Genomic DNA, 21,916 nt, shown 5'->3' with positions numbered 1-21,916 from the left:
GCTTGGGGTGGGGGGGTTCAGGTGTCACCGTGCCCTCGGTGTCACCTCGTGTGGCATTGTCACCATGGTGGGGGTGGGGTGTGTCCGACTGTGCCGTACGGGGCTGTCACACAGTGTCACGTGTCACATTTGTCACATTTTGTGTCACGTTTGTCACATTGTGTGTCCGACTGTGCCGTGTGGGGCTGTGTCAGGTTGTACCTTTGGGTTGTACCTCTGACTGTGTCACATTTTGTGTCACATTTGTCACATTTTGAGTCCCACCGTGCCACGTGAGGCTGTCACACGGTGTCACACGATGTCACAGTCGTGTCACATGTCACGTTGTGTGTCTGGCTGTGCCACGTGTGGCTGTGTCAGGCTGTACCTTTGGGTTGTACCTCAGACTGTGTCACGTTTTCCATCCCGTTTGTCACATTTTGTGTCCGACTGTGCAGTGTGGGGCTGTGTCAGGCTGTACCTTTGAGTTGTACCTCAGATTGTGTCACATTTGTCACATTTTCTGTCACGTTTGTCGCATTTTGTGTCCCATTTGTCACATTTTGCGTCACATTTTGTGTCTGGCTGTGCCATATCTGGCTGTGTCAGGTTGTACCTTTGGGTTGTACCTTAGACTGTGTCACATTTGTCACATTTTCCATCACGTTTGTCACATTTTGTGTCACAATTGTCACATTTTGTGTCTGACTGTGCTGTGTGGGGCTGTGTCAGGCTGTACCTTTGGGTTGTACCTCCGACTGTGTCACATTTGTCACATTTTGTGTCCGCCTGTGCCATGTCACACGGTGTCACAGCCGTACCACATTGTGTGTCACGGGTCGGGCTGTACCTTTGGGCTGTACCTTAGACTGTGTCACGCTCGTGTCACCCGGCGTGTCCGGCTGTGCCGTGCTCATGCCATGGCTTGGTGACACCCCGTGATGTCACACCCATGACGTCACACCCCATGACATCACACCCTGTGACATCACACCTTGTGTCCCCCCTCTCCTGGGGTGACACGGGGGAAACTCCCCCCACTCCTGACCCCCAAATCCCCCCCTTCTCCCCAGATTTCTCCTCCTCTGCCCCCAAATTCCCCCCAACCCCTCGTGCCCCCCACAAACGCCCGTTTTCCTTCCCCCAATCCCCCTCTCTGCTGTTCTCCCCCCAAATTCCCCTTTTCTTGCCATAATTGTCCCCAAAATCTCCTGCTCCTCCTCGATACCCCTCCCTGACCTCCAAACACCAAAATTCTCCTTTTTTCCCCTCCATTTATGGCCCCTAGTCCTTCCTGCCCCTCCAAAACTCACCTCAAACATTCTTTTACTGCTCCACTTGTCCCCCCAAACCCCACTGCTGCCCCAAAACACCCCAAGCCCCCCTCCTACCCCCCTAAATCCCCATCTTCCTCTAAAATTGCCCCCTAAACCCTCCTGTCCCTCTAAAAGCCCCTTTCCTACCCCAATTATAACCCCACACCTCTCCTGCTCTGCCAACAACGCTCAAACCCTTAATTGCGCCCCCAACCCCTCCTGCCCCCTTAAATTTCCCCTTCCTGCTCCTAAGATACTCCTGAATCCCACTGCGCCTCGCCCAGCCCGTTCCCCAGCACCCCTCCGGAACAGGCCCCAAAGCCTCGGCCTTTCCCAGCCGCCCCAGCCGGGTCGGGAGCGCCGGGAGCGGCCAGGCCGGGCGGGCGAGGCCGGGGCTGCGCAGGCCGCGGCTGGAGCGGTGCTTCGCCTATTTCCGGCACCGTCCGCCTTTGCTTCGGCAGCTTTCGTCAGATATTCGGCAGTTTCCGGTATTTTCCGCTCGTACTTCGGCCTCTTTCGAAAACTTCCGCCAAAACTTCGGCCAGTTCCGTCTCTTTCCGTCAACGTTCGGGCACCGCCTGTTAACTTCGATCATTTCCGTGACTCTCCGGAGGCTCTTCGGCGGTCTCCGCCCACTTCCGTCAGTACTTCGGAAATGTCCGTCAATCTCTGCCAGCTTCTAAGGTCACTTCGCCAACCTCCCTCCGCCCCCGCGATCTCTCGGCTCTCGGGCTCGGGGAGGGGGCGGTGCTTTTAAAATAAATTATTCATGAACCGATCCCACCGTGATGGAAGCGAGGGGTCCGACGACGGCGCGTCCCGTGAGGGCTTCACGGAGCAGTCGGCGACTCCCTGCCCTTTCCCCGCTCCTCGCTCGCCTCACGGGCCGTGACGGGACTCGCGTCTCCCTTTCCTTCCCGCCGCTTTTTTCCCACTTCTCCCCCCTTTTTCCTCTGAGGCGTTTGGTACGCTCCGGCCACGCCCCCTCCGCCGGCGCGCGGGGGCCGAGTCTATATAATGTGCCGCCGGTGCCTCACCGCGCTCAGTCGCGCCTTGAGCGCGGAGCGGCCGGAGCGGAAAGGGGAAGCTCCGTGCCGAGGGCTCCGTGAGGCGCCGGTTCCCGGTTCCCCGGTGGGGTTCAAACTCCCCGCTCCCTCGACCTCCTCCGTGAAGGGGTCGGTTCCGAGCAGTCGGAGCGGCGCGAGGCCGCGGCCCCACCGGCGCCATGCACGGCGGGCCGCCCTCGGGCGACAGCGCCTGCCCGCTGCGCACCATCAAACGAGTCCAGTTCGGGATCCTCAGCCCCGATGAGATGGTACCGGGGCCGGGGCGGCGCGGACGGAACCGCGGGGCCCGCGGCGGGAGCGGGGCCGGCGGCTGAGGGCGAGCGGCGGCGGGAAATGGCGCCGGGGCAGCGAGAGCGGAGGGCGGAGAGGCCCCGTGAGGGGACAGCGCCCCCCACAGGCCCGGGGGGCTGATGGGGGAGAGGGGAGAGCTCGGAGCGGGATTTGGGGGATCCTCAGGGGGTTCGGGGACACGAACGACGTTCTGGAAGGTGTCGGGGTGCCCGGGGAGTCTCTGGAACAGCGTTGGAGTGTCCGAGCGGGGCTCAGAATCCCCTGGCAGCGTTTTGGCGTCCCTCGGAGTAGCTCAGGGAGCCTCGGGATGAGTTTTGGGGTCCCTGGAGGTGCTCAGGAGGCCTCGGGAAAAACATTGGGGTGCCTTGGAGGGGTTTTAGGGTGTCCTGAGGGGCTTTGGGTCTCTGGAGGTGTCTGTGGGGGGCTTGGAAGAGCTTCCGGCTGCTGTGAAGGACACTTGGGGTGCCTGGAGGTTTTTATGGGAATTTTGGAAGAGCTTTGAGTGTCCTGGAGGAGTTTTGGGGGTCCCTGCGAGTTGTTCAGGGAGCCCTGATGGAATTTTGGGGTGATTAAAGTGTTTATTGTCACTAATAGGGGTCACTTGGGGTACCCCTACCCATTTAGGGTTTTTGAGGGGGGCTCGTGGATGGATGTGGGGGTCCGCAGGTGCCTCAGTTTCCCTTTTCCCCCTCAGAAACGGATGTCGGTGACCGAGGGGGGCATCAAGTACCCCGAAACCACCGAGGGGGGACGCCCCAAACTGGGGGGGCTCATGGACCCCCGGCAGGGCGTCATCGAGAGGACGGGGCGCTGCCAGACCTGTGCTGGTGCGTTAGGGGGGTCCTGAACCCCAAAATCCTCCTGGGAGGGGACCCTGAACCCCAAAATCCTCCTGGGAGGGGACTCTGAACCCCAAAGTGATCCTGGGAGGGGACCCTGAACCCCAAAATTATCCTGGGAGTGGACCCTGAACCCCAAAATCCTCCTGGGAGGGGACCCTGAACCCCAAAATCCTCCTGGGAGTGGACCCTGAACCCCAAAATGATCCTGGGAGTGGACCCTGAACCCCAAAATGATCCTGGGAGTGGACCCTGAACCCCAAAGTGATCCTGGGAGTGGACCCTGAACCCCAAAGTGATCCTGGGAGTGGACCCTGAACCCCAAAATGATCCTGGGAGTGGACCCTGAACCCCAAAGTGATCCTGGGAGTGGACCCTGAACCCCAAAAATGCATCATGGGGGGACCCCTAAGCCCCAGATCTTCACAGGGACACCCCTGAGCCTCAAAAGCTCCTCACAAAGAGCGTCCTGAACCCCCAAATCTCTCACATGAAGGGCCCTGAACCCCCTAAAATTCTGTTCTTTCTCAGGGGGATTTATTGCTTTTGGGGTGTCCTTTTTTTGTGGGGTTCTCCTTTTTGGGGAGCTCCCCTCATTTCCCCCCCTCCCCAAATTTCACTTTTGCTCCAGCTGTGGGATTTCTTGAGGGCCACTTTGGGGGGGTTGTTATTTTTGGGGGGTTTCCTTCTCTTATTTTGGGGTCCCTTTTTTTGGTTTTTTTTTTCCTTTTCTTGGGGCGCTCCCCTTTTTTTAGAGCTTTTTTAGGGTTGTTCCCCTCCCACCCCAAAACCCCATTCTGGGGGGGGTTTCCCCTCTATCCCAACCCCTCCCAATCCGATTTTGGGGTGCCCCCAATGTGATTTTGGGGTGTCCCCAGGGAACATGACGGAGTGTCCCGGCCACTTTGGCCACATCGAGCTGGCCAAGCCCGTGTTCCACGTGGGCTTTTTGGGCAAAACCATGAAAATCCTGCGCTGCGTCTGCTTCTTCTGCTCCAAGCTGCTGGTGGACTCGGTGAGACCCCAAAAAACCCCAAAAAACCCCAAAAAACCCCAAAAGTTTGGGGGGAGGGGTCGGTTTGGGACTGGAAATGGCCCCGTGGGGACACCTCGGGGACGCCATCTTGGGGGTGGGGGTTGGTGTTGGATTTTGGGGGGTTTGGGACCATTTTGGGGGTGCTGGGGGTCAAAGGGAGGTGACAGAGGGGGGGCACATCAAGGGGAGGTGACAAAATTTGGGGACACCAAGGAGAGGTGACAAAATCTGGGGACACAAGAGATGACAAAGTTAAGGGACATCAGGAAGAGGTGGGAAAATTTGGGGACACCGAGAAGAGGTAACAAAATTTGGGGACACCAAGGGAAGGTGACAAGACTTGGGGAGTCAAAGAAGAAGTGACAAAATTTGGGGACACAAAGAAGAGGTGACAAAATCTGGGGAGGCAAAGAAGAAGTGACAATTTGGGGACACAAGAGGTGACAAAGTTAAGGGACATCAAGAAGAGGTGACAAAATTGGGGGACACAAAGAAGAGGTGACAAAATTTGGGGGACACAAAGAAGAAGTGACAAAATTTGGGGACACAAGAGGTGACAAAGTTAAGGGACACCAAGAAGAGGTGACAAAATTTGGGGATATTGAGAAGAGGTGACAAAATTTGGGGACACAAGGGGTGACAAAGTTAAGGGACATCAGGAAGAGGTGGGAAAATTTGGGGACACCAAGAAGAGGTGACAAAATTTGGGGACACAAGAGGTGGCAAAGTTAAGGGACATCAGGAAGAGGTGGCAAAATTTGGGGACACCAAGGGAAGGTGACAAGATTGGGGGAGTCAAAGAAGAAGTGACAAAATTTGGGGACACAAGGGGTGACAAAGTTTGGGGGACACCAAGAAGAGGTGACAAAATTTGGGGATATTGAGAAGGGGTGACAAAATTTGGGAACACAAAGAAGAGGTGACATAATTTGGGGACACAAAAGGTGGCAAAGTTGAGGGACATCAGGAAGAGGTGGGAGAATTTGGGGACACCAAGAAGAGGTGACAAAATTTGGGGATATCGAGAAGAGGTGACAAAATTTGGGGACACAAGGGGTGACAAAGTTAAGGGACATCAGGAAGAGGTGACAAAATTTGGGGATATCGAGAAGAGGTGACAAAATTTGGGGGACACGAAGAAGAGGTGACATAATTTGGGGACACAAGAGATGACAAAGTTGAGGCATGCCAAGAAGAGGTGACAAAATCTGGAGAGGCAAAGAAGAAGTGACAAAATTTGGGGACACAAGAGGTGACAAAGTTAAGGGACATCAAGAAGAGGTGACAAAATTGGGGGACACAAAGAAGAGGTGACAAAATTTGGGGGACACAAAGAAGAGGTGACAAAATTTGGGGGACACAAAGAAGAGGTGACAAAATTTGGGGACACAAGAGGTGGCAAAGTTAAGGGACATCAGGAAGAGGTGGGAAAATTTGGGGACACCAAGAAGAGGTGACAAAATTTGGGGATATTGAGAAGAGGTGACAAAATTTGGGGATATTGAGAAGAGGTGACAAAATTTGGGAACACCAAGAAGAGGTGACAAAATTTGGGGATATTGAGAAGAGGTGACAAAATTTGGGGATATCGAGAAGAGGTGACAAAGTTAAGGGACATCAAGAAGAGGTGACAAAATTTGGGGACACGGAGAAGAGGTAACAAAATTTGGGGATATCGAGAAGAGGTGACAAAATTTGGGGACACAAGAGGTGACAAAGTTAAGGGACATCAGGAAGAGGTGGGAAAATTTGGGGACACGAAGAAGAGGTGACAAAATTTGGGGGACACAAAGAAGAGGTGACAAAATTTGGGGACACAAGAGGTGACAAAATTAAGGGACATCAGGAAGAGGTGGGAAAATTTGGGGACACCAAGAAGAGATGACAAAATTTGGGGACACACGAGGTGGCAAAGTTGAGGTACGCCAAGAAGAGGTGACAAAATTTGGGGACACCAAGAAGAGGTGACAAAATTTGGGGATATCGAGAAGAGGTGACAAAATTTGGGGGACACAAAGAAGAGATGGCAAAATTTGGGGACACAAGAGGTGACAAAGTTGAGGGTCATCAAGAAGAGGTGACAAAATTTGGGGACACCAAGAAGAGGTGACAAAATTTGGGGATATCGAGAAGAGGTGATAAAATTTGGGGGACACGAAGAGGTGACATAATTTGGGGACACAAGAGGTGGCAAAGTTGAGGTACGCCAAGAAGAGGTGACAAAATTTAGGGAGGCAAAGAAGTGACAAAATTTGGGGACACAAGAGGTGACAAAGTTGAGGGACATCAGGAAGAGGTGGGAAAATTTGGGGACACCAAGAAGAGGTGACAAAATTTGGGGATATTGAGAAGAGGTGACAAAATTTGGGGACACCTTTTATAACCCCAAAATGACATTTTATGACCCCAAACCTGCATTATTCTTTTTTTGCAGAACAACCCCAAGATCAAGGACATCCTGGGCAAGTCCAAGGGGCAGCCCAAGAAGAGGCTGACCCACGTCTACGACCTGTGCAAGGGCAAGAACATCTGCGAGGGGGGCGAGGAGATGGACCACAAGTTTGGGGTGGAGCAGCCCGAGGGCGACGAGGACCTCACCAAGGAGAAGGTGGGCGCCCCAAAATTCCCATTTCTGGCCCCAGAATTCCCATTTTTGGCCCCAAAACCCCCCTTGGTGGCCCCAAAATTCCCATTTTTGGCCCCAGAATCCCCCTTGGTGGCCCCAGAATCCCCCTTGGTGGCCCCAAAATCCCCCTTGGTGGCCCCAAAATCCCCCTTGGTGGCCCCAAAATTCCCATTTCTGGCCCCAAAATCCCCCTTGGTGGCCCCAAAATTCCCATTTGTGGTCCCTTTTCCCCCCTTTTCCCTGTTTCAGGGCCACAGCTATTTGTTCACCCTTTTTCATCCCTTTTTCACCATTTTCCCTCATTTCAGGGCTGTGGCTGTTTGTCAACTCTAATAATTCCCTTTTTCCACTGCTTTTACCCCATTTTCATCCCCAATAATTCTCATTTACCCCAACTCCACGGCCATAGCAGATATGGGCAGTATCAGCCTCTTATTAACCCCCCAATAACCTAAATAATTCCCATTTTTCACCCCAATAACCCCATTTTCCCCCCAATAACCCCATATTTCCCCCCAGTAACCCCATATTTCCCTCTGATAACCCCATTTCTAACCCAAATAACCCCATTTCTCACCCCAATAACCCCATTTCTCCCCCCAATAACCCCATATTTCCCCCCATAACCCCATTTCTCCCTCGTTTCAGGGCCACGGCAGCTGCGGGCGCTACCAGCCCCCATTGCTAACCCAAATAATTCCCATTTCTCACCCCAATAACCCCATTTTTAACCCAAATATCCCCATTTTTCCCTCTGATAACCCCATTTCTAACCCAAATAACCCCATTTCTCACCCCAATAACCCCATTTTTCCCCCCATAACCCCATTTCTCCCTTGTTTCAGGGCCACGGCAGCTGCGGGCGCTACCAGCCCCCATTGCTAACCCAAATGATTCCCATTTTTCCCCCCAATAGGCCCATTTTTAACCCAAATAACCCCATTTTAACCCCAATTAACCCCATTTTAACCCAAATAACCCCATATTTCCCCCTATAACCCCATTTTAACCCCAATTAACCCCATTTTCCCCCCCAATAACCCCATATTTCCCCCCAATAACCCCATATTTTCCCCAATAACCCCATTTTCCCCCCCATAACCCCATTTCTCACCCCAATAACCCAATTTTTCCCCCCCAATAACCCCACATTTCCCCCCAATAACCATTTTTAACCCAAATATCCCCATTTTTTCCCCCAATAACCCCATTTTTAACCCAAATATCCCCATTTTTTCCCTCAATAACCCCATTTTTAACCCAAATATCCCCATTTTTTCCCCCCAATAACCCCATTTTTAACCCAAATATCCCCATATTTCCCCCAATAACCCCATTTCTCCCCCCAGAGCCCCATTTCTCACCCCAATAACCCCACATTTTCCCCCCAATAACCCCATTTCTCACCCCAATAACCCCATTTTTCCCCCCAATAACCCCACATTTCCCCCCAATAACCATTTTTAACCCAAATATCCCCATTTTTTCCCCCAATAACCCCATTTTTCCCCCCAGTAACCCAATTTTTAACCCAAATAGCCCTACATTTCTCCCCAATAACCCCATTTCCCCCCCATAACCCCATTTCTCACCCCAATAACCCCACATTTCCCCCCAATAACCCCACTTTCCCCCCAATAACCCCATATTTCCCCCCCATAACCCCATTTCTCCCTCGTGTCAGGGCCACGGCGGCTGCGGGCACTACCAGCCCCCATTGCTAACCCAAATGATTCCCATTTTTCCCCCCAATAGGCCCATTTTTAACCCAAATAACCCCATTTTAACCCCAATTAACCCCATTTTAACCCAAATAACCCCATATTTCCCCCTATAACCCCATTTTAACCCTAATTAACCCCATTTTCCCCCCCAATAACCCCATATTTCCCCCCAATAACCCCATATTTCCCCCAATAACCCCATTTTTAACCCAATAACCCCATTTTCCCCCCAATAACCCCATTTCCCCCCATAACCCCATTTCTCCCTCGTGTCAGGGCCACGGCGGCTGTGGACGCTACCAGCCCCCATTGCTAACCCAAATAATTCCCATTTCTCCCCCCAATAACCCCATTTTTAACCCAAATATCCCCATTTTTTCCCCCAATAACCCCATTTTCCCCCCCATAACCCCATATTCCCCCCAATAACCCCATTTCTCCCCCCAATAACCCCATTTTTAACCCAAATATCCCCATTTTTTCCCCCAATAACCCCATTTTCCCCCCCATAACCCCATATTTCCCCCCAATAACCCCATTTCTCCCCCCAATAACCCCATATTTCCCCTCATAACCCCATCTCTCCCTCGTTTCAGGGCCACGGCGGCTGCGGGCGCTACCAGCCGCGCATCCGCCGCTCGGGGCTGGAGCTGTACGCCGAGTGGAAGCACGTCAACGAGGACTCGCAGGAGAAGAAGATCCTGCTGAGCCCCGAGCGCGTGCACGAGATCTTCAAGCGCATCTCGGACGAGGAGTGCTTCGTGCTGGGCATGGACCCCAAGTTCGCCCGGCCCGAGTGGATGGTGTGCACCGTGCTGCCCGTGCCGCCGCTGTCCGTGCGCCCGGCCGTCGTCATGCAGGGCTCTGCCCGCAACCAGGTGGGGTTTGGGGTCGTTCTGGGGGGGTTTCGGGTCGTTCTGTGGGGGTTTGGGGTCATTTTGTGGGGTTTTGTGGTCATTTTGTGGGGTTTGTGGGTCATTTTGTGGGGTTTTGGAGTTATTTTGTGGGGTTTTGGGTGGGTTTTGGGGACCCTAGGGCACGGTGCTGCCCGTGCCGCCGCTGTCTGTGCGCCCGGCCGTGGTCATACAGGGCTCTGCCTGCAACCAGGTGGGGTTTGGGGTCGTTCTGTGGGATTTTTGGGTCATTTTGTGAGGTTTTGGGGTCGTTTTGGGTGGGTTTTGGGGTCATTCTGTGGGGTTTTGGGGGTGTTTGGCATCTCTGGAGAGGTTTTGGGGTGATACTGAGGTCCCTGGGGCACCGTGCTGCCCGTGCCGCCGCTGTCCGTGCGCCCGGCCGTCGTCATGCAGGGCTCTGCCCGCAACCAGGTGGGGTTTGGGGTCGTTCTGTGGGGTTTTTGGGTCATTTTGTGAGGTTTTGGGGTCGTTTTGGGTGGGTTTTGGGGTCATTCTGGGGGGTTTTGGGAGTGTTTGGCATCTCTGGAGAGGTTTTGGGGTGATTCTGAGGTCCATGGGGCACCGTGCTGCCCATGCCACCCCATCCATGCGCCCAGCTGTGGTCATGAAGGGCTCTGCCCGCAACCAGGTGGGGTTTGGGGTCATTTTGGGGGGGTTTGGGGTCGTTTTGGGTGGGTTTTGGGGTCATTCTGGGGGGTTTTGGGAGTGTTTGGCATCTCTGGAGAGGTTTTGGGGTGATTCTGAGGTCACTGGGGCACCGTGCTGCCCGTGCCGCCGCTGTCCGTGCGCCCGGCTGTGGTCATGCAGGGCTCTGCCCGCAACCAGGTGGGGTTTGGGGTCGTTCTGGGGGGGTTTGGGGTCATTTTGTGGGGTTTGTGGGTCATTTTGTGGGGTTTTGGGTGGGTTTTGGGGACCCTTGGGCACCGTGCTGCCTGTGCCGCCGCTGTCCGTGCGCCCGGCCGTCGTCATGCAGGGCTCTGCCCGCAACCAGGTGGGGTTTGGGGTCGTTCTGGGGGGTTTGGGGTCGTTTTGGGTGGGTTTTGGGGTCATTCTGGGGGGTTTTGGGTGGGTTTTGGGGACCCTTGGGCACCGTGCTGCCCGTGCCGCCGCTGTCCGTGCGCCCGGCCGTCGTCATGCAGGGCTCTGCCCGCAACCAGGTGGGGTTTGGGGTCATTTTGGGGGGTTTTGGGGGTGTTTGGGATCTCTGGAGAGGTTTTGGGGTGATACTGAGGTCCATGGGGCACAGTGCTGCCCGTGCAACCCCATCCGTGCGCCCAGCTGTGGTCATGAAGGGCTCTGCCCGCAACCAGGTGGGGTTTGGGGTCGTTTTGTGGGTTTGGGGTCATTCTGTGAGGTTTTGGGGTCGTTTTGGGTGGGTTTTGGGGTCATTCTGGGGGGTTTTGGGTGTGTTTGGGATCTCTGGAGAGGTTTTGGGGTGATTCTGAGGTCCATGGGGCACCGTGCTGCCCATGCCACCCCATCCATGCGCCCAGCTGTGGTCATGAAGGGCTCTGCCCGCAACCAGGTGGGGTTTGGGGTCATTTTGGGGGGGTTTGGGGTCGTTTTGGGTGGGTTTTGGGGTCATTCTGGGGGGTTTTGGGAGTGTTTGGCATCTCTGGAGAGGTTTTGGGGTGATTCTGAGGTCACTGGGGCACCGTGCTGCCCGTGCCGCCGCTGTCCGTGCGCCCGGCTGTGGTCATGCAGGGCTCTGCCCGCAACCAGGTGGGGTTTGGGGTCATTGTGTGGGGTTTTGGGGTCATTCTGTGGGGTTTTGGGGGGTGTTTGGCGTGGTATTGGTGTCCCTGGGGCACCATGTCCCCACTGTCTGTGTTCTCAGCTGCGGTCACACAGGGTCTCTGCCCACAACCAGGTGGGCACTGGGGCAGCTTTTGGGGGGTCCCAGGGTGGGTATTGGGGTCCCTGATGCCTTTTGGGGTCTCCCCACTCTTTGGGGTCATCCCCAACTCTCTTTAGGATATCCCCATTTTTCTCTCACCCCATAATCACCCTACGGCATTTTGGGCTTTCTCACCTCTCTCTATCAACGCCAATCTCTGCATTAATAAATATTGGGGTCACCCCACTAATTTTGGGGTGTCCCCAGGATGACCTGACCCACAAACTGGCCGACATCGTCAAGATCAACAACCAACTGCGGCGCAACGAGCAGAACGGGGCGGCCGCGCACGTCATCGCCGAGGACGTCAAACTGCTGCAGTTCCACGTGGCCACCATGGTGGACAACGAGCTGCCAGGCCTGCCCCGGGTACAGGAGGGGTCCCTGAGGGGTTTTGGGGGGTCCCTGAGGGGTTTTGGGGGGTCACTGAGGGGTTTTGGGGTGACACAAGATGAGGGACATTCAGGTGGCGGCCCTAAGTCATGGCCATGGACGTCAAACTGCTGTAGGTCCATGTGGACACCATGGAGGACAGCGAGCTGCCCCTTGTCCAGGAGAGTCTGGGGGTTTTGGGGTGTCCCAGATGGATTTTGGGGTGTCCCAGATGGATTTTGGGGTGTCCCAGATGGATTTTGAGGTGTCCCAGATGGCACAGAAGGGAGACAAAGCAGGGACAGAGCCCAAAGTCCCAGCAGGACCTGGGGGACATTCCCGGGAGGGATCAGTTTGTGTCCCGGGGTGGATTCTGGATTTTTGGGGTGATTTGGGGGGTTCCAACCCTCCCTGACCCCCCTAATTTCTCCTCCCCCAGTCCATGCAGAAGTTGGGGGATCCCCCAAATATATTTTGCTCCTCCAAACCCCTCTCTGAGCCCCCCAAAGTCCCAGCAGGACCTGGGGACATTCCCAGGAGGGATCAGTTTGTGTCCCGGGGTGGATTCTGGATTTTTGGGGTGATTTTGGGGGTTCCAACCCTCCCTGACCCCCCTAATTTCTCCTCCCCTAGTCCATGCAGAATTTTGGGGATCTCCCAAATGTATTTTGCTCCTCCAAACCCCTCTCTGAGCCCCCCAAAGTCCCAGCAGGACCTGGGGACATTCCCGGGAGGTATAAATTTGTGTCCCGGGGTGGATTCTGGATTTTTGGGGTGATTTTGGGGGTCCCAACCCCCTCTGACCCCCCAATTTCTCCTCCTCCAGGCCATGCAGAAGTTGGGGGATCCCCCAAATATATTTTGCTCCCCCAAACCCCTCTCTGAGCCCCCTAAGTCCCAGCAGGACCTGGGGACGTTCCCAGGAGGGATCAGTTTGTGTCCCTGGATGGATTCTGGATTTTTGGGGTGATTTTGGGGGTTCCAACCCCCTCTGACCCCCCCAATTTCTCCTCCCCCAGGCCATGCAGAAGTCGGGGCGCCCCCTGAAGTCCCTGAAGCAGCGGCTGAAGGGGAAGGAGGGTCGGGTTCGGGGCAACCTGATGGGGAAACGCGTGGACTTCTCCGCCCGCACGGTCATCACGCCCGACCCCAACCTGGCCATCGACCAGGTGGGCGTGCCGCGCTCCATCGCCGCCAACATGACCTTCGCCGAGATCGTCACCCCCTTCAACATCGACAGGTGGGGTTTGGAGGGGATTTGTGGGGTTTGGAGGGGATTTGTGGGGTTTGGAGGGGATTTGGGGTGGGTTTATGGAGGTTTGGGGTGGGTTTAGTGAGGTTTGGGGTGGGCGTGCCGCGCTCCATCGCCGCCAACGTGACCTTCGCCGAGATCGTCACCCCCTTCAACATCGACAGGTGGGGTTTGGAGGGGATTTGTGGGGTTTGGAGGGGATTTATGGGGGTTTTAGGGGATTTGGGGTGGGTTTATGGAGGTTTGGGGTGGATTTAGGGAGGTTTGGGGTGGGCGTGCCGCGCTCCATCGCCGCCAACATGACCTTCGCCGAGATCGTCACCCCCTTCAACATCGACAGGTGGGGTTTGGAGGGGATTTGTGGGGTTTGGAGGGGATTTATGGGGTTTGGAGGGGATTTATGGGGTTTGGAGGGGATTTGGGGTGGGTTTATGGAGGTTTGGGGTGGGCGTGCCGCGCTCCATCGCCGCCAACATGACCTTCGCCGAGATCGTCACCCCCTTCAACATCGACAGGTGGGGTTTGGAGGGGATTTGTGGGGTTTGGAGGGGATTTATGGGGTTTGGAGGGGATTTGGGGTGGGTTTATGGAGGTTTGGGCTGGGCGTGCCGCGCTCCATCGCCGCCAACATGACCTTCGCCGAGATTGTCACCCCCTTCAACATCGACAGGTGGGGTTTGTAGGGGATTTGTGGGGTTTGTAGGGGATTTGGGGTGGGTTTATCGAGGTTTGGGGTGGATTTAGGGAGGTTTGGGGTGGGTTTATCGAGGTTTGGGATTGGTTTAGGGAGGTTTGGGGTGGGCGTGCCACGCTCCATCACCGCCAACGTGACCTTTGGTGAGATCTTCACCCCCTTCAACCTCAACAGATGGGCTCTGGGAGGGTTTATGGGGGATTTAGGGGGGTTGGGTTAGATTTATGGGGTTTGTAGGAGGTTTGGGATGGATTTATGAAGGTTTGGGGTGATTTAGAGGTAGTTTGGGGGGTTTGGTGTTGGTGTCCCTCGCTCCATCTCCTCCAATATGACTTTCACCGAGATCCTCGCCCCATTCAACATCGACAGGTGGGGTTTGTAGGGGATTTATGGGGTTTGTAGGGAAATTGTGGGGCTTTGAGGTGGATTTATGGAGGTTTGGGGTGATTTAGTGGGAGGTTGAGGGGTTTGGTGTTGGTGTCCTTCCTTTCATTTCTGCCAAAGTGACCTTTGGTGAGATTGTCACCCCCTTCAACATCGACAGGCGGAGTTTGTAGGGGATTTATGGGGCTTTGAGGTGGATTTATGGAGCTTTGAGGTGGATTTATGGAGGTTTGGGATGGATTTATGGGGTTTTGAGGTGGATTTATGGGGTTTTGGGATGGATATCCCCATGTTCCATCACCATCGCTGTAACCTTTGGTGAGACTGTCACCTTCAACAGTGACTGGAGGAGTTTGGGGAGGATCTGGGGGACTTTGGGACAGATTTTTGGGGTGTTTGGGGTGAATTTGAGGTGGTGTCTGGTATGGTTGGAGGAGTCTGGGGGAGTTCAGGGAGATTTAAGGGTTAAAGGAATTAAATTAAAGGGATTTTGGGGCTATTTGAGAAATTTTAGGGCAGATCTGGGGCAGTTTTGGGATGATTTAGGACCATTCAAGGAACTTGGGGTGGTTTTGGGGTCATTGTGGGGTTTGGGATGGACACAGGAATACAGAGGGGAGGCATTAAGGTTATTTTAAACAGATCCCAATAACCCAAAACCACCCCAAACCCCCTTTAAACCCCACTGATCCTTCTCCAGCTGACTCTGAGAGCTGTCAGGTGACTCCCAGAGCCCCAAAATCCCCTAAAGTGACCCCAAAAACCCCCCAGGCTGCAGGAGCTGGTGCGCAGGGGGAACAGTCAGTACCCGGGGGCCAAGTACATCATCAGGGACAACGGGGACAGGATCGACCTCCGCTTCCACCCCAAACCCAGCGACCTCCACCTGCAGATCGGCTACAAGGTCAGACCCCAAAACCCCCAAATCTGGGGAGGGACCCCAAAATCCGGGGAGGGACCCCAAAAATCTGGGGGACACCAAAAACTGGGTGTGGAGCCCGCAGCTGCGAGGGGTGATTGTTGGTTTTGGGGTTCAGAGATCTGGGGTTTGGGTCACTCCCTAATTTTGGGGGTCAGAGATCTGGGGTTTGGGGTTCAGAGTTGTGAGGTTGGAGGTGAATCCCTGATTTTGGGGTTCAGTTCCTGATTTTGGGGTTCACAACTGGATTTGGGGTTCAGATCCTGATTTTTGGGGTTCAGAGATCAGGATTTGGGGTTCAGAGTTGTGAGGTTGGAGGTGAATCCCTGATTTTGGGGTTCAGTCCCTGATTTTGGGGTTCAGAGGTCTGGAATTCGGGGGTCAGTCCCTGATTTTGGGGTTCACAACTGGATTTGGGGTTCAGGTCCTGATTTTTGGGGTTCAGAGCTCAGGATTTGGGGTTCAAAGCTGTGGGGTTGGAGTTGAATCCCTGATTTTGGAGTTCAGAGCTCTGAATTTGGGGTCAATCCCTAATTTTGGGCTTCACAACTGGATTTGGGGTGCAAATCCTAATTTTGGGGTTCAGAGCTCTGGAATTCTCAGATCAGTACCTAATTTTGGGGTTCACAACTGGATTTGGGGTCCAGATCCTGATTTTTGGGGTTCAGAGCTCAGGATTTGGGGCTCAATCCCTAATTTTGGGGTTCCCAATTCTAGATTTGGGGTTCAATCCATAATTTTGGGGTTCAGATCTTTGACATTTGAGGCTCAATCCTCAATTTTGGCTTTCACCCCCACCAGGGAGTGAATTTAACCCCAAACCCCTCATTCCCCTCACTCTGACCCCACCATTTTTTGGGGGAAAGGTGCCGTTTTTGGGGGTGCCCCCCATTTTTGGGGTGTCCCCCTGACTTTTGTGGGTTTTGGGGACAGGTGGAACGTCACATGTGCGACGGGGACATCGTCATCTTCAACCGGCAGCCCACCCTGCACAAGATGTCCATGATGGGTCACAGGGTCAGGATCCTGCCCTGGTCCACCTTCCGTCTGAACCTGAGGTAAAACATCCCAAAACCCCAAAAATAACCCCAAAATTAACCCCAAATCCTGCCCTGGTCCACCTTCCGTCTGAACCTGAGGTAAATCACCCCCAAAACCCCAAAAATAACCCCAAAATTAACCCCAAATCCTGCCCTGGTCCATCTTCCTTCTCAGTCTGAGGTAAATCACCCCCAAAACCCCAAAATAACCCCCAAACCCCAAAAATAACCCCAAAATTAACCCCAAATTCTGCCCTGGTCCACCTTCCTTCTCAATCTGAGGTAAATCACCCCAAAAAATAACCCCAAAATGAACCCCAAACCCTGCCCTGGTCCACCTTCCATCTGAACCTGAGGTAAAACACCCCAAAACCCCCAAAATAACCCCAAAATGAACCCCAAATCCAGCCCTGGTCCAACTTCCATCTGAACCTGAGGTAAAACCCCCCCAAAACCCCAAAAATAACCCCAAAATGAACCCCAAATCCTGCCCTGCTCCACCTTCCGTCTGAACCTGAGGTAAATCACCCCAAAAAATAACCCCAAAATTAACCCCAAATCCTGCCCTGGTCCACCTTCCGTCTGAACCTGAGGTAAATCACCCCCAAAACCCCAAAAATAACCCCAAAATTAACCCCAAATCCTGCCCTGGTCCACCTTCCGTCTGAACCTGAGGTAAAACACCCCCAAAACCCCAAAAATAACCTCAAAATTAACCCCAAATCCTGCCCTGGTCCACCTTCCTTCTCAACCTGAGGTAAATCATCCCAAAACCCCAAAAATAACCCCAAAATGAACCCCAAACCCTGCCCTGGTCCATCTTCCTTCTCAGTCTGAGGTAAAACACCCCCAAAACCCCAAAAATAACCCCAAAATGAACCCCAAATCCTGCCCTGGTCCACCTTCCGTCTGAACCTGAGGTAAAACCCCCCCAAAACCCCAAAAATAACCCCAAAATGAGCCCCAAATTAACCCCAAATCCTGCCCTGGTCCACCTTCATTCTCAGTCTGAGGTAAAACACCCCCAAAACCCCAAAAATAACCCCAAAATTAACCCCAAATCCTGCCCTGGTCCCCTGTCTGTGAGGAGATGAACCCATCCCTGGTGTGTCCCCAGTGTCCCCACAATGTCCCCAATGTCCCTGATGTCCCCGCAGCGTCACCACGCCCTACAACGCTGACTTTGACGGTGACGAGATGAACCTGCCCCATATCCCTGCCATGTCCCAGTGTCCCCAATGTCCCCAATATCCCTGATGTCCCAGTGTCCCCACAATGTCCCAGATGTCCCAATGTCCCCTCAGTGTCACCATGCCCTACAACGCCAATTGTGACGGTGACGAGATGAACCTGCCCCATGTCCCTGCCATGACCCCAATATCCCTGATGTCCCAATGTCCCCACAATGTCCCAGTGTCCCCAATGTCCCCACAATGTCCCAGTGTCCCCACAATGTCCCCGATGTCCCCGCAGCGTCACCACGCCCTACAACACTGACTGTGACGGTGACGAGATGAACCTGCCCCGCGTCCCCACAATGTCCCACTGTCCCCAATGTCCCTGAGATCCCTGATGTCCCAATGTCCCCGATGTCCCCGCAGCGTCACCACACCTTACAAGGCTGACTGTGACGGCGATGAGATGAACGTGCCCCACATCTCCACAATGTCCTCAGTGTCCCCAATATCCCAGATGTCCCAGTGTCCCCACAATGTCCCCACAATGTCCCCGATGTCCCCTCAGTGTCACCACGCCCTACAACGCCGACTTTGACGGCGATGAGATGAACCTGCACCTGCCGCAGTCGCTGGAGACGCGGGCGGAGATCCAGGAGCTGGCCATGGTGCCCCGGATGATCGTCACCCCCCAGAGCAACCGGCCCGTCATGGGCATCGTGCAGGACACGCTGACGGCCGTGCGCAAGTTCACCAAGAGGGACGTCTTCCTCGAGAGGGTCCGTTTGGGGCCATCCTGGGGTCATTTTGGGGTTGTTTAGGGTGATTTGGGGTGGTTTAGGGTTGGTTTGATGTCATTTATGGTGGTTTTTGGGGTGATTTAGGGTTGGTTTTGGGGTGGTTTCTGGTGCTGTTGTGTTGGACACGCTGATGGCCGTGCTCAAGTTCACCGAGAGGGACGTCTTCCTCGAGAGGGTCCGTTTGGGGTCATTTTGGGGTTGTTTAGGATGATTTGGGGTGGTTTGCGGTTGATTTGGGGTGATTTATGGTGATTTTGGGGTGATTTATGGTGGTTGTGGGGTGGTTTCTGGTGCTGTTGCGTTGGACACGCTGACGGCCATGCGCAAGTTCACCAAGAGGGACGTCTTCCTCGAGAGGGTCTGTTTGGGGTCATCCTGGGGTCATTTTGGGGTTGTTTAGGGTGAATTGAGATGATTTAGGGTTGCTTTGAGGTGATTTAGGGTGGTTTTGGGGTAATTTAGGGTGGTTTTGGGGTGATTCATGGTGGTGTTGGGCTGGTTTCTGGTGCCGTTGTGTTGGACACGCCGATGGCCATGCGCAAGTTCACCAAGGGGGACGTCTTCCTCGAGAGGGTCCGTTTGGGGTCATCCTGGGGTCATTTTGGGGTGGTTTAGGGTGATTTGGGGTGGTTTGAGTTGTTCTAGGGTTGGTTTTGGGGTAGTTTGGGGTGGTTTGAGGGGTTTTAGGAAAGTTGTTTGAGGTGGGACACGCCGATAGCCATCTGCAAGGTCACCAAGAGGGACATCATCCCTGAGAGGGTCAGGTTTGGGGGGATTTTGGAGACTTCTAGAACACTTCCAGGATGTTTTGGGATCTTTATGGGGTTTTCTTGATTGATGACATCTTTGGGGTGTTTTGGGGTGTCCCTCAGGGCGAGGTGATGAACCTGCTGATGTTCCTGTCCACATGGAATGGGGATTTTGGGGGTGTTTGAGACATTTTTAGGATATTTTGGGATCTCTTTGGGGTTTTTTTGATTGATGACATCTTTGGGGTGTCCCTCAGGGCGAGGTGATGAACCTGCTGATGTTCCTGTCCACGTGGAATGGGGATTTTGGGGGAGTTTGAGACATTTTTAGGATATTTTGGGATATTCTTGGGGTTTTCTTGAGTGATGATCTCTTTGGGGTGTTTTGGGGTGTCCCTCAGGGTGAGGTGATGAACCTGCTGATGTTCCTGTCCACGTGGGATGAGGATTTTGGGGGGGTTGAGACATTTTTAGGATATTTTGGGATCTCTTTGGGGTTTTCCTGATTGATGTTCTCTTTGGGGTGTCCCTCAGGGCGAGGTGATGAACCTGCTGATGTTCCTGTCCACGTGGGATGGGGATTTTGGGTGGGGTTGAGATATTTTTAGGATATTTTGGGATCTCTTTGGGGTTTTCTTTATTGATGACCTTTTTGGGGTGTTCCTCAGGGCGAGGTGATGAACCTGCTGATGTTCCTGTCCACGTGGGATGGGGATTTTGCGGGGGAGTTTGAGACATTTTTTTAGGATATTTTGGGATCTCTTTGGGGTTTTCTTGAGTGATGACTCTTGGGGTGTCCCTCAGGGCGAGGTGATGAACCTGCTGATGTTCCTGTCCACGTGGGATGGGGATTTTGTGGGGAGTTTGAGACATTTTTAGGATATTTTGGGATATTCTTGGGGTTTTCTTGAGTGATGATCTCTTTGGGGTGTTTTGGGGTGTCCCTCAGGGTGAGGTGATGAACCTGCTGATGTTCCTGTCCACATGGGATGGGAATTTTGGGGTGTTGGGACATTTTTTTAGGATATTTTGGGATCTCTGTGTGTTTTCCTGGATTGATGATCTCTTTGGGGTGTTTTGGGGTGTCCCTCAGGGCGAGGTGATGAACCTGCTGATGTTCCTGTCCATGTGGGATGGGGATTTTGGGGTGTTTGAGACATTTTTAGGATATTTTGGGATCTCTATATGTTCTCCTGGATTGATGACCTCTTTGGGGTGTCCCTCAGGGCGAGGTGATGAACCTGCTGATGTTCCTGTCCACGTGGAATGGGGATTTTGGGGGGGTTTGAGACATTTTTTTAGGATATTTTGGGATCTCTTTGGGGTTTTCTTGATTGATGATCTCTTTGGGGTGTCCCTCAGGGCGAGGTGATGAACCTGCTGATGTTCCTGTCCACGTGGGATGGGGATTTTGTGGGGAGTTTGAGACATTTTTAGGATATTTTGGGATATTCTTGGGGTTTTCTTGAGTGATGATCTCTTTGGGGTGTTTTGGGGTTTCCCTCAGGGCGAGGTGATGAACCTGCTGATGTTCCTGTCCACGTGGGATGGGGATTTTGGGGGGGAGTTTGAGACATTTTTTTAGGATATTTTGGGATCTCTATGTGTTCTCCTGGATTGATGACATCTTTGGGGTGTTTTGGGGTGTCCCTCAGGGTGAGGTGATGAACCTGCTGATGTTCCTGTCCACGTGGAATGGGGATTTTGGGGGGGGGAGTTTGAGACATTTTTAGGATATTTTGGGATCTTTTTGGGGTTTTCTTGATTGATGATCTCTTTGGGGTGTTCCTCAGGGTGAGGTGATGAACCTGCTGATGTTCCTGTCCACGTGGAATGGGGATTTTGGGGGGGAGTTTGAGACATTTTTTTAGGATATTTTGGGATCTCTATATGTTCTCCTGGATTGATGACCTCTTTGGGGTGTCCCTCAGGGCGAGGTGATGAACCTGCTGATGTTCCTGTCCACGTGGGATGGGGATTTTGGGGTGTTGGGACATTTTTTTAGGATATTTTGGGATCTCTGTGTGTTCTCCTGGATTGATGATCTCTTGGGGTGTCCCTCAGGGCAAGGTGATGAACCTGCTGATGTTCCTGTCCACGTGGAATGGGGATTTTGGGGGGAGGTTGGGACATTTTTTTAGGATATTTTGGGATATTTTTGGGGTTTTCTTGATTGATGACATCTTTGGGGTGTTTTGGGGTGTCCCTCAGGGCGAGGTGATGAACCTGCTGATGTTCCTGTCCACGTGGGATGGCAAGGTGCCCCAGCCAGCCATCCTGAAGCCGCGGCCGCTCTGGACAGGGAAGCAAATCTTCTCCCTGATCATCCCTGGCCACATCAACTGCATCCGCACCCACAGCACCCACCCCGACGACGAGGACAGCGGCCCCTACAAGCACATCTCCCCTGGGGACACCAAGGTGGGGCATTGGAGGGGGTCTAGGGGGCCTTGGTGGGGTGGAAAGGTGATCTGAGGGGGCTTTGGTGGGGTCTGAGGGGGTTTTGGTGGGATCTGAGGGGGTTTTAGTGGGATCTGAGGGGGCTTTGGTGGGATCAGAGGGAGTTTGGGGTGGTTTGAAGGGGTTTTGGTGGGATCTGAGGGGGTTTTGGTGGGATCTGAGGGGGTTTTGGTGGGATCTGAGGGGGCTTTGGTTGGTTTGATGGGGCTTTGGTGGGATCTGGGGGGCTTTGGTGGGGTCTGGGGGGGCTTTGGTGGGATCTGGGGGGGCTTTGGTGGGATCTGAGGGGGTTTTGGTGGGATCTGAGGGGGTTTTGGTGGGATCTGGGGGGGCTTTGGTGGGATCTGAGGGGGCTTTGGTGGGATCTGAGGGGGCTTTGGTG

At 53.8% G+C, this 21,916-nt stretch overlaps 1 protein-coding gene across 3 annotated transcripts in view; it reads left to right on the top strand.

Annotated features, from left to right (window-relative positions):
• Window positions 1-2,362: 2,362 nt before the first annotated feature.
• The window catches only part of POLR2A (RNA polymerase II subunit A), a 50,073-nt gene continuing 30,519 nt past the window's right edge, over window positions 2,363-21,916 (top strand). For 2 of the 3 annotated variants that reach the window (XM_084224466.1, XM_084224465.1), the window contains exons 1-11: window positions 2,363-2,610; window positions 3,348-3,480; window positions 4,371-4,507; window positions 6,963-7,136; window positions 9,475-9,756; window positions 11,897-12,058; window positions 13,081-13,301; window positions 15,163-15,295; window positions 16,244-16,368; window positions 18,094-18,304; window positions 21,286-21,495. In XM_084224466.1, coding sequence (XP_084080592.1) covers window positions 2,521-2,610; window positions 3,348-3,480; window positions 4,371-4,507; window positions 6,963-7,136; window positions 9,475-9,756; window positions 11,897-12,058; window positions 13,081-13,301; window positions 15,163-15,295; window positions 16,244-16,368; window positions 18,094-18,304; window positions 21,286-21,495 — 1,878 coding nt within the window. In that variant the 5' untranslated portion in view covers window positions 2,363-2,520. Of the gene's footprint in view, window positions 2,611-3,347; window positions 3,481-4,370; window positions 4,508-6,962; window positions 7,137-9,474; window positions 9,757-11,896; window positions 12,059-13,080; window positions 13,302-13,766; window positions 13,829-15,162; window positions 15,296-16,243; window positions 16,369-18,093; window positions 18,305-21,285; window positions 21,496-21,916 lie in introns of those variants that run through there. The other variant, XM_084224467.1, reaches the window with a different exon arrangement.

Source organism: Fringilla coelebs, assembly GCF_963513975.1.
Source record: "Fringilla coelebs genome assembly, chromosome: 38".
NCBI classification, from domain to species: Eukaryota; Metazoa; Chordata; class Aves; order Passeriformes; family Fringillidae; genus Fringilla; species Fringilla coelebs.
This window is presented reverse-complemented; position numbering and strand designations above follow the sequence as displayed.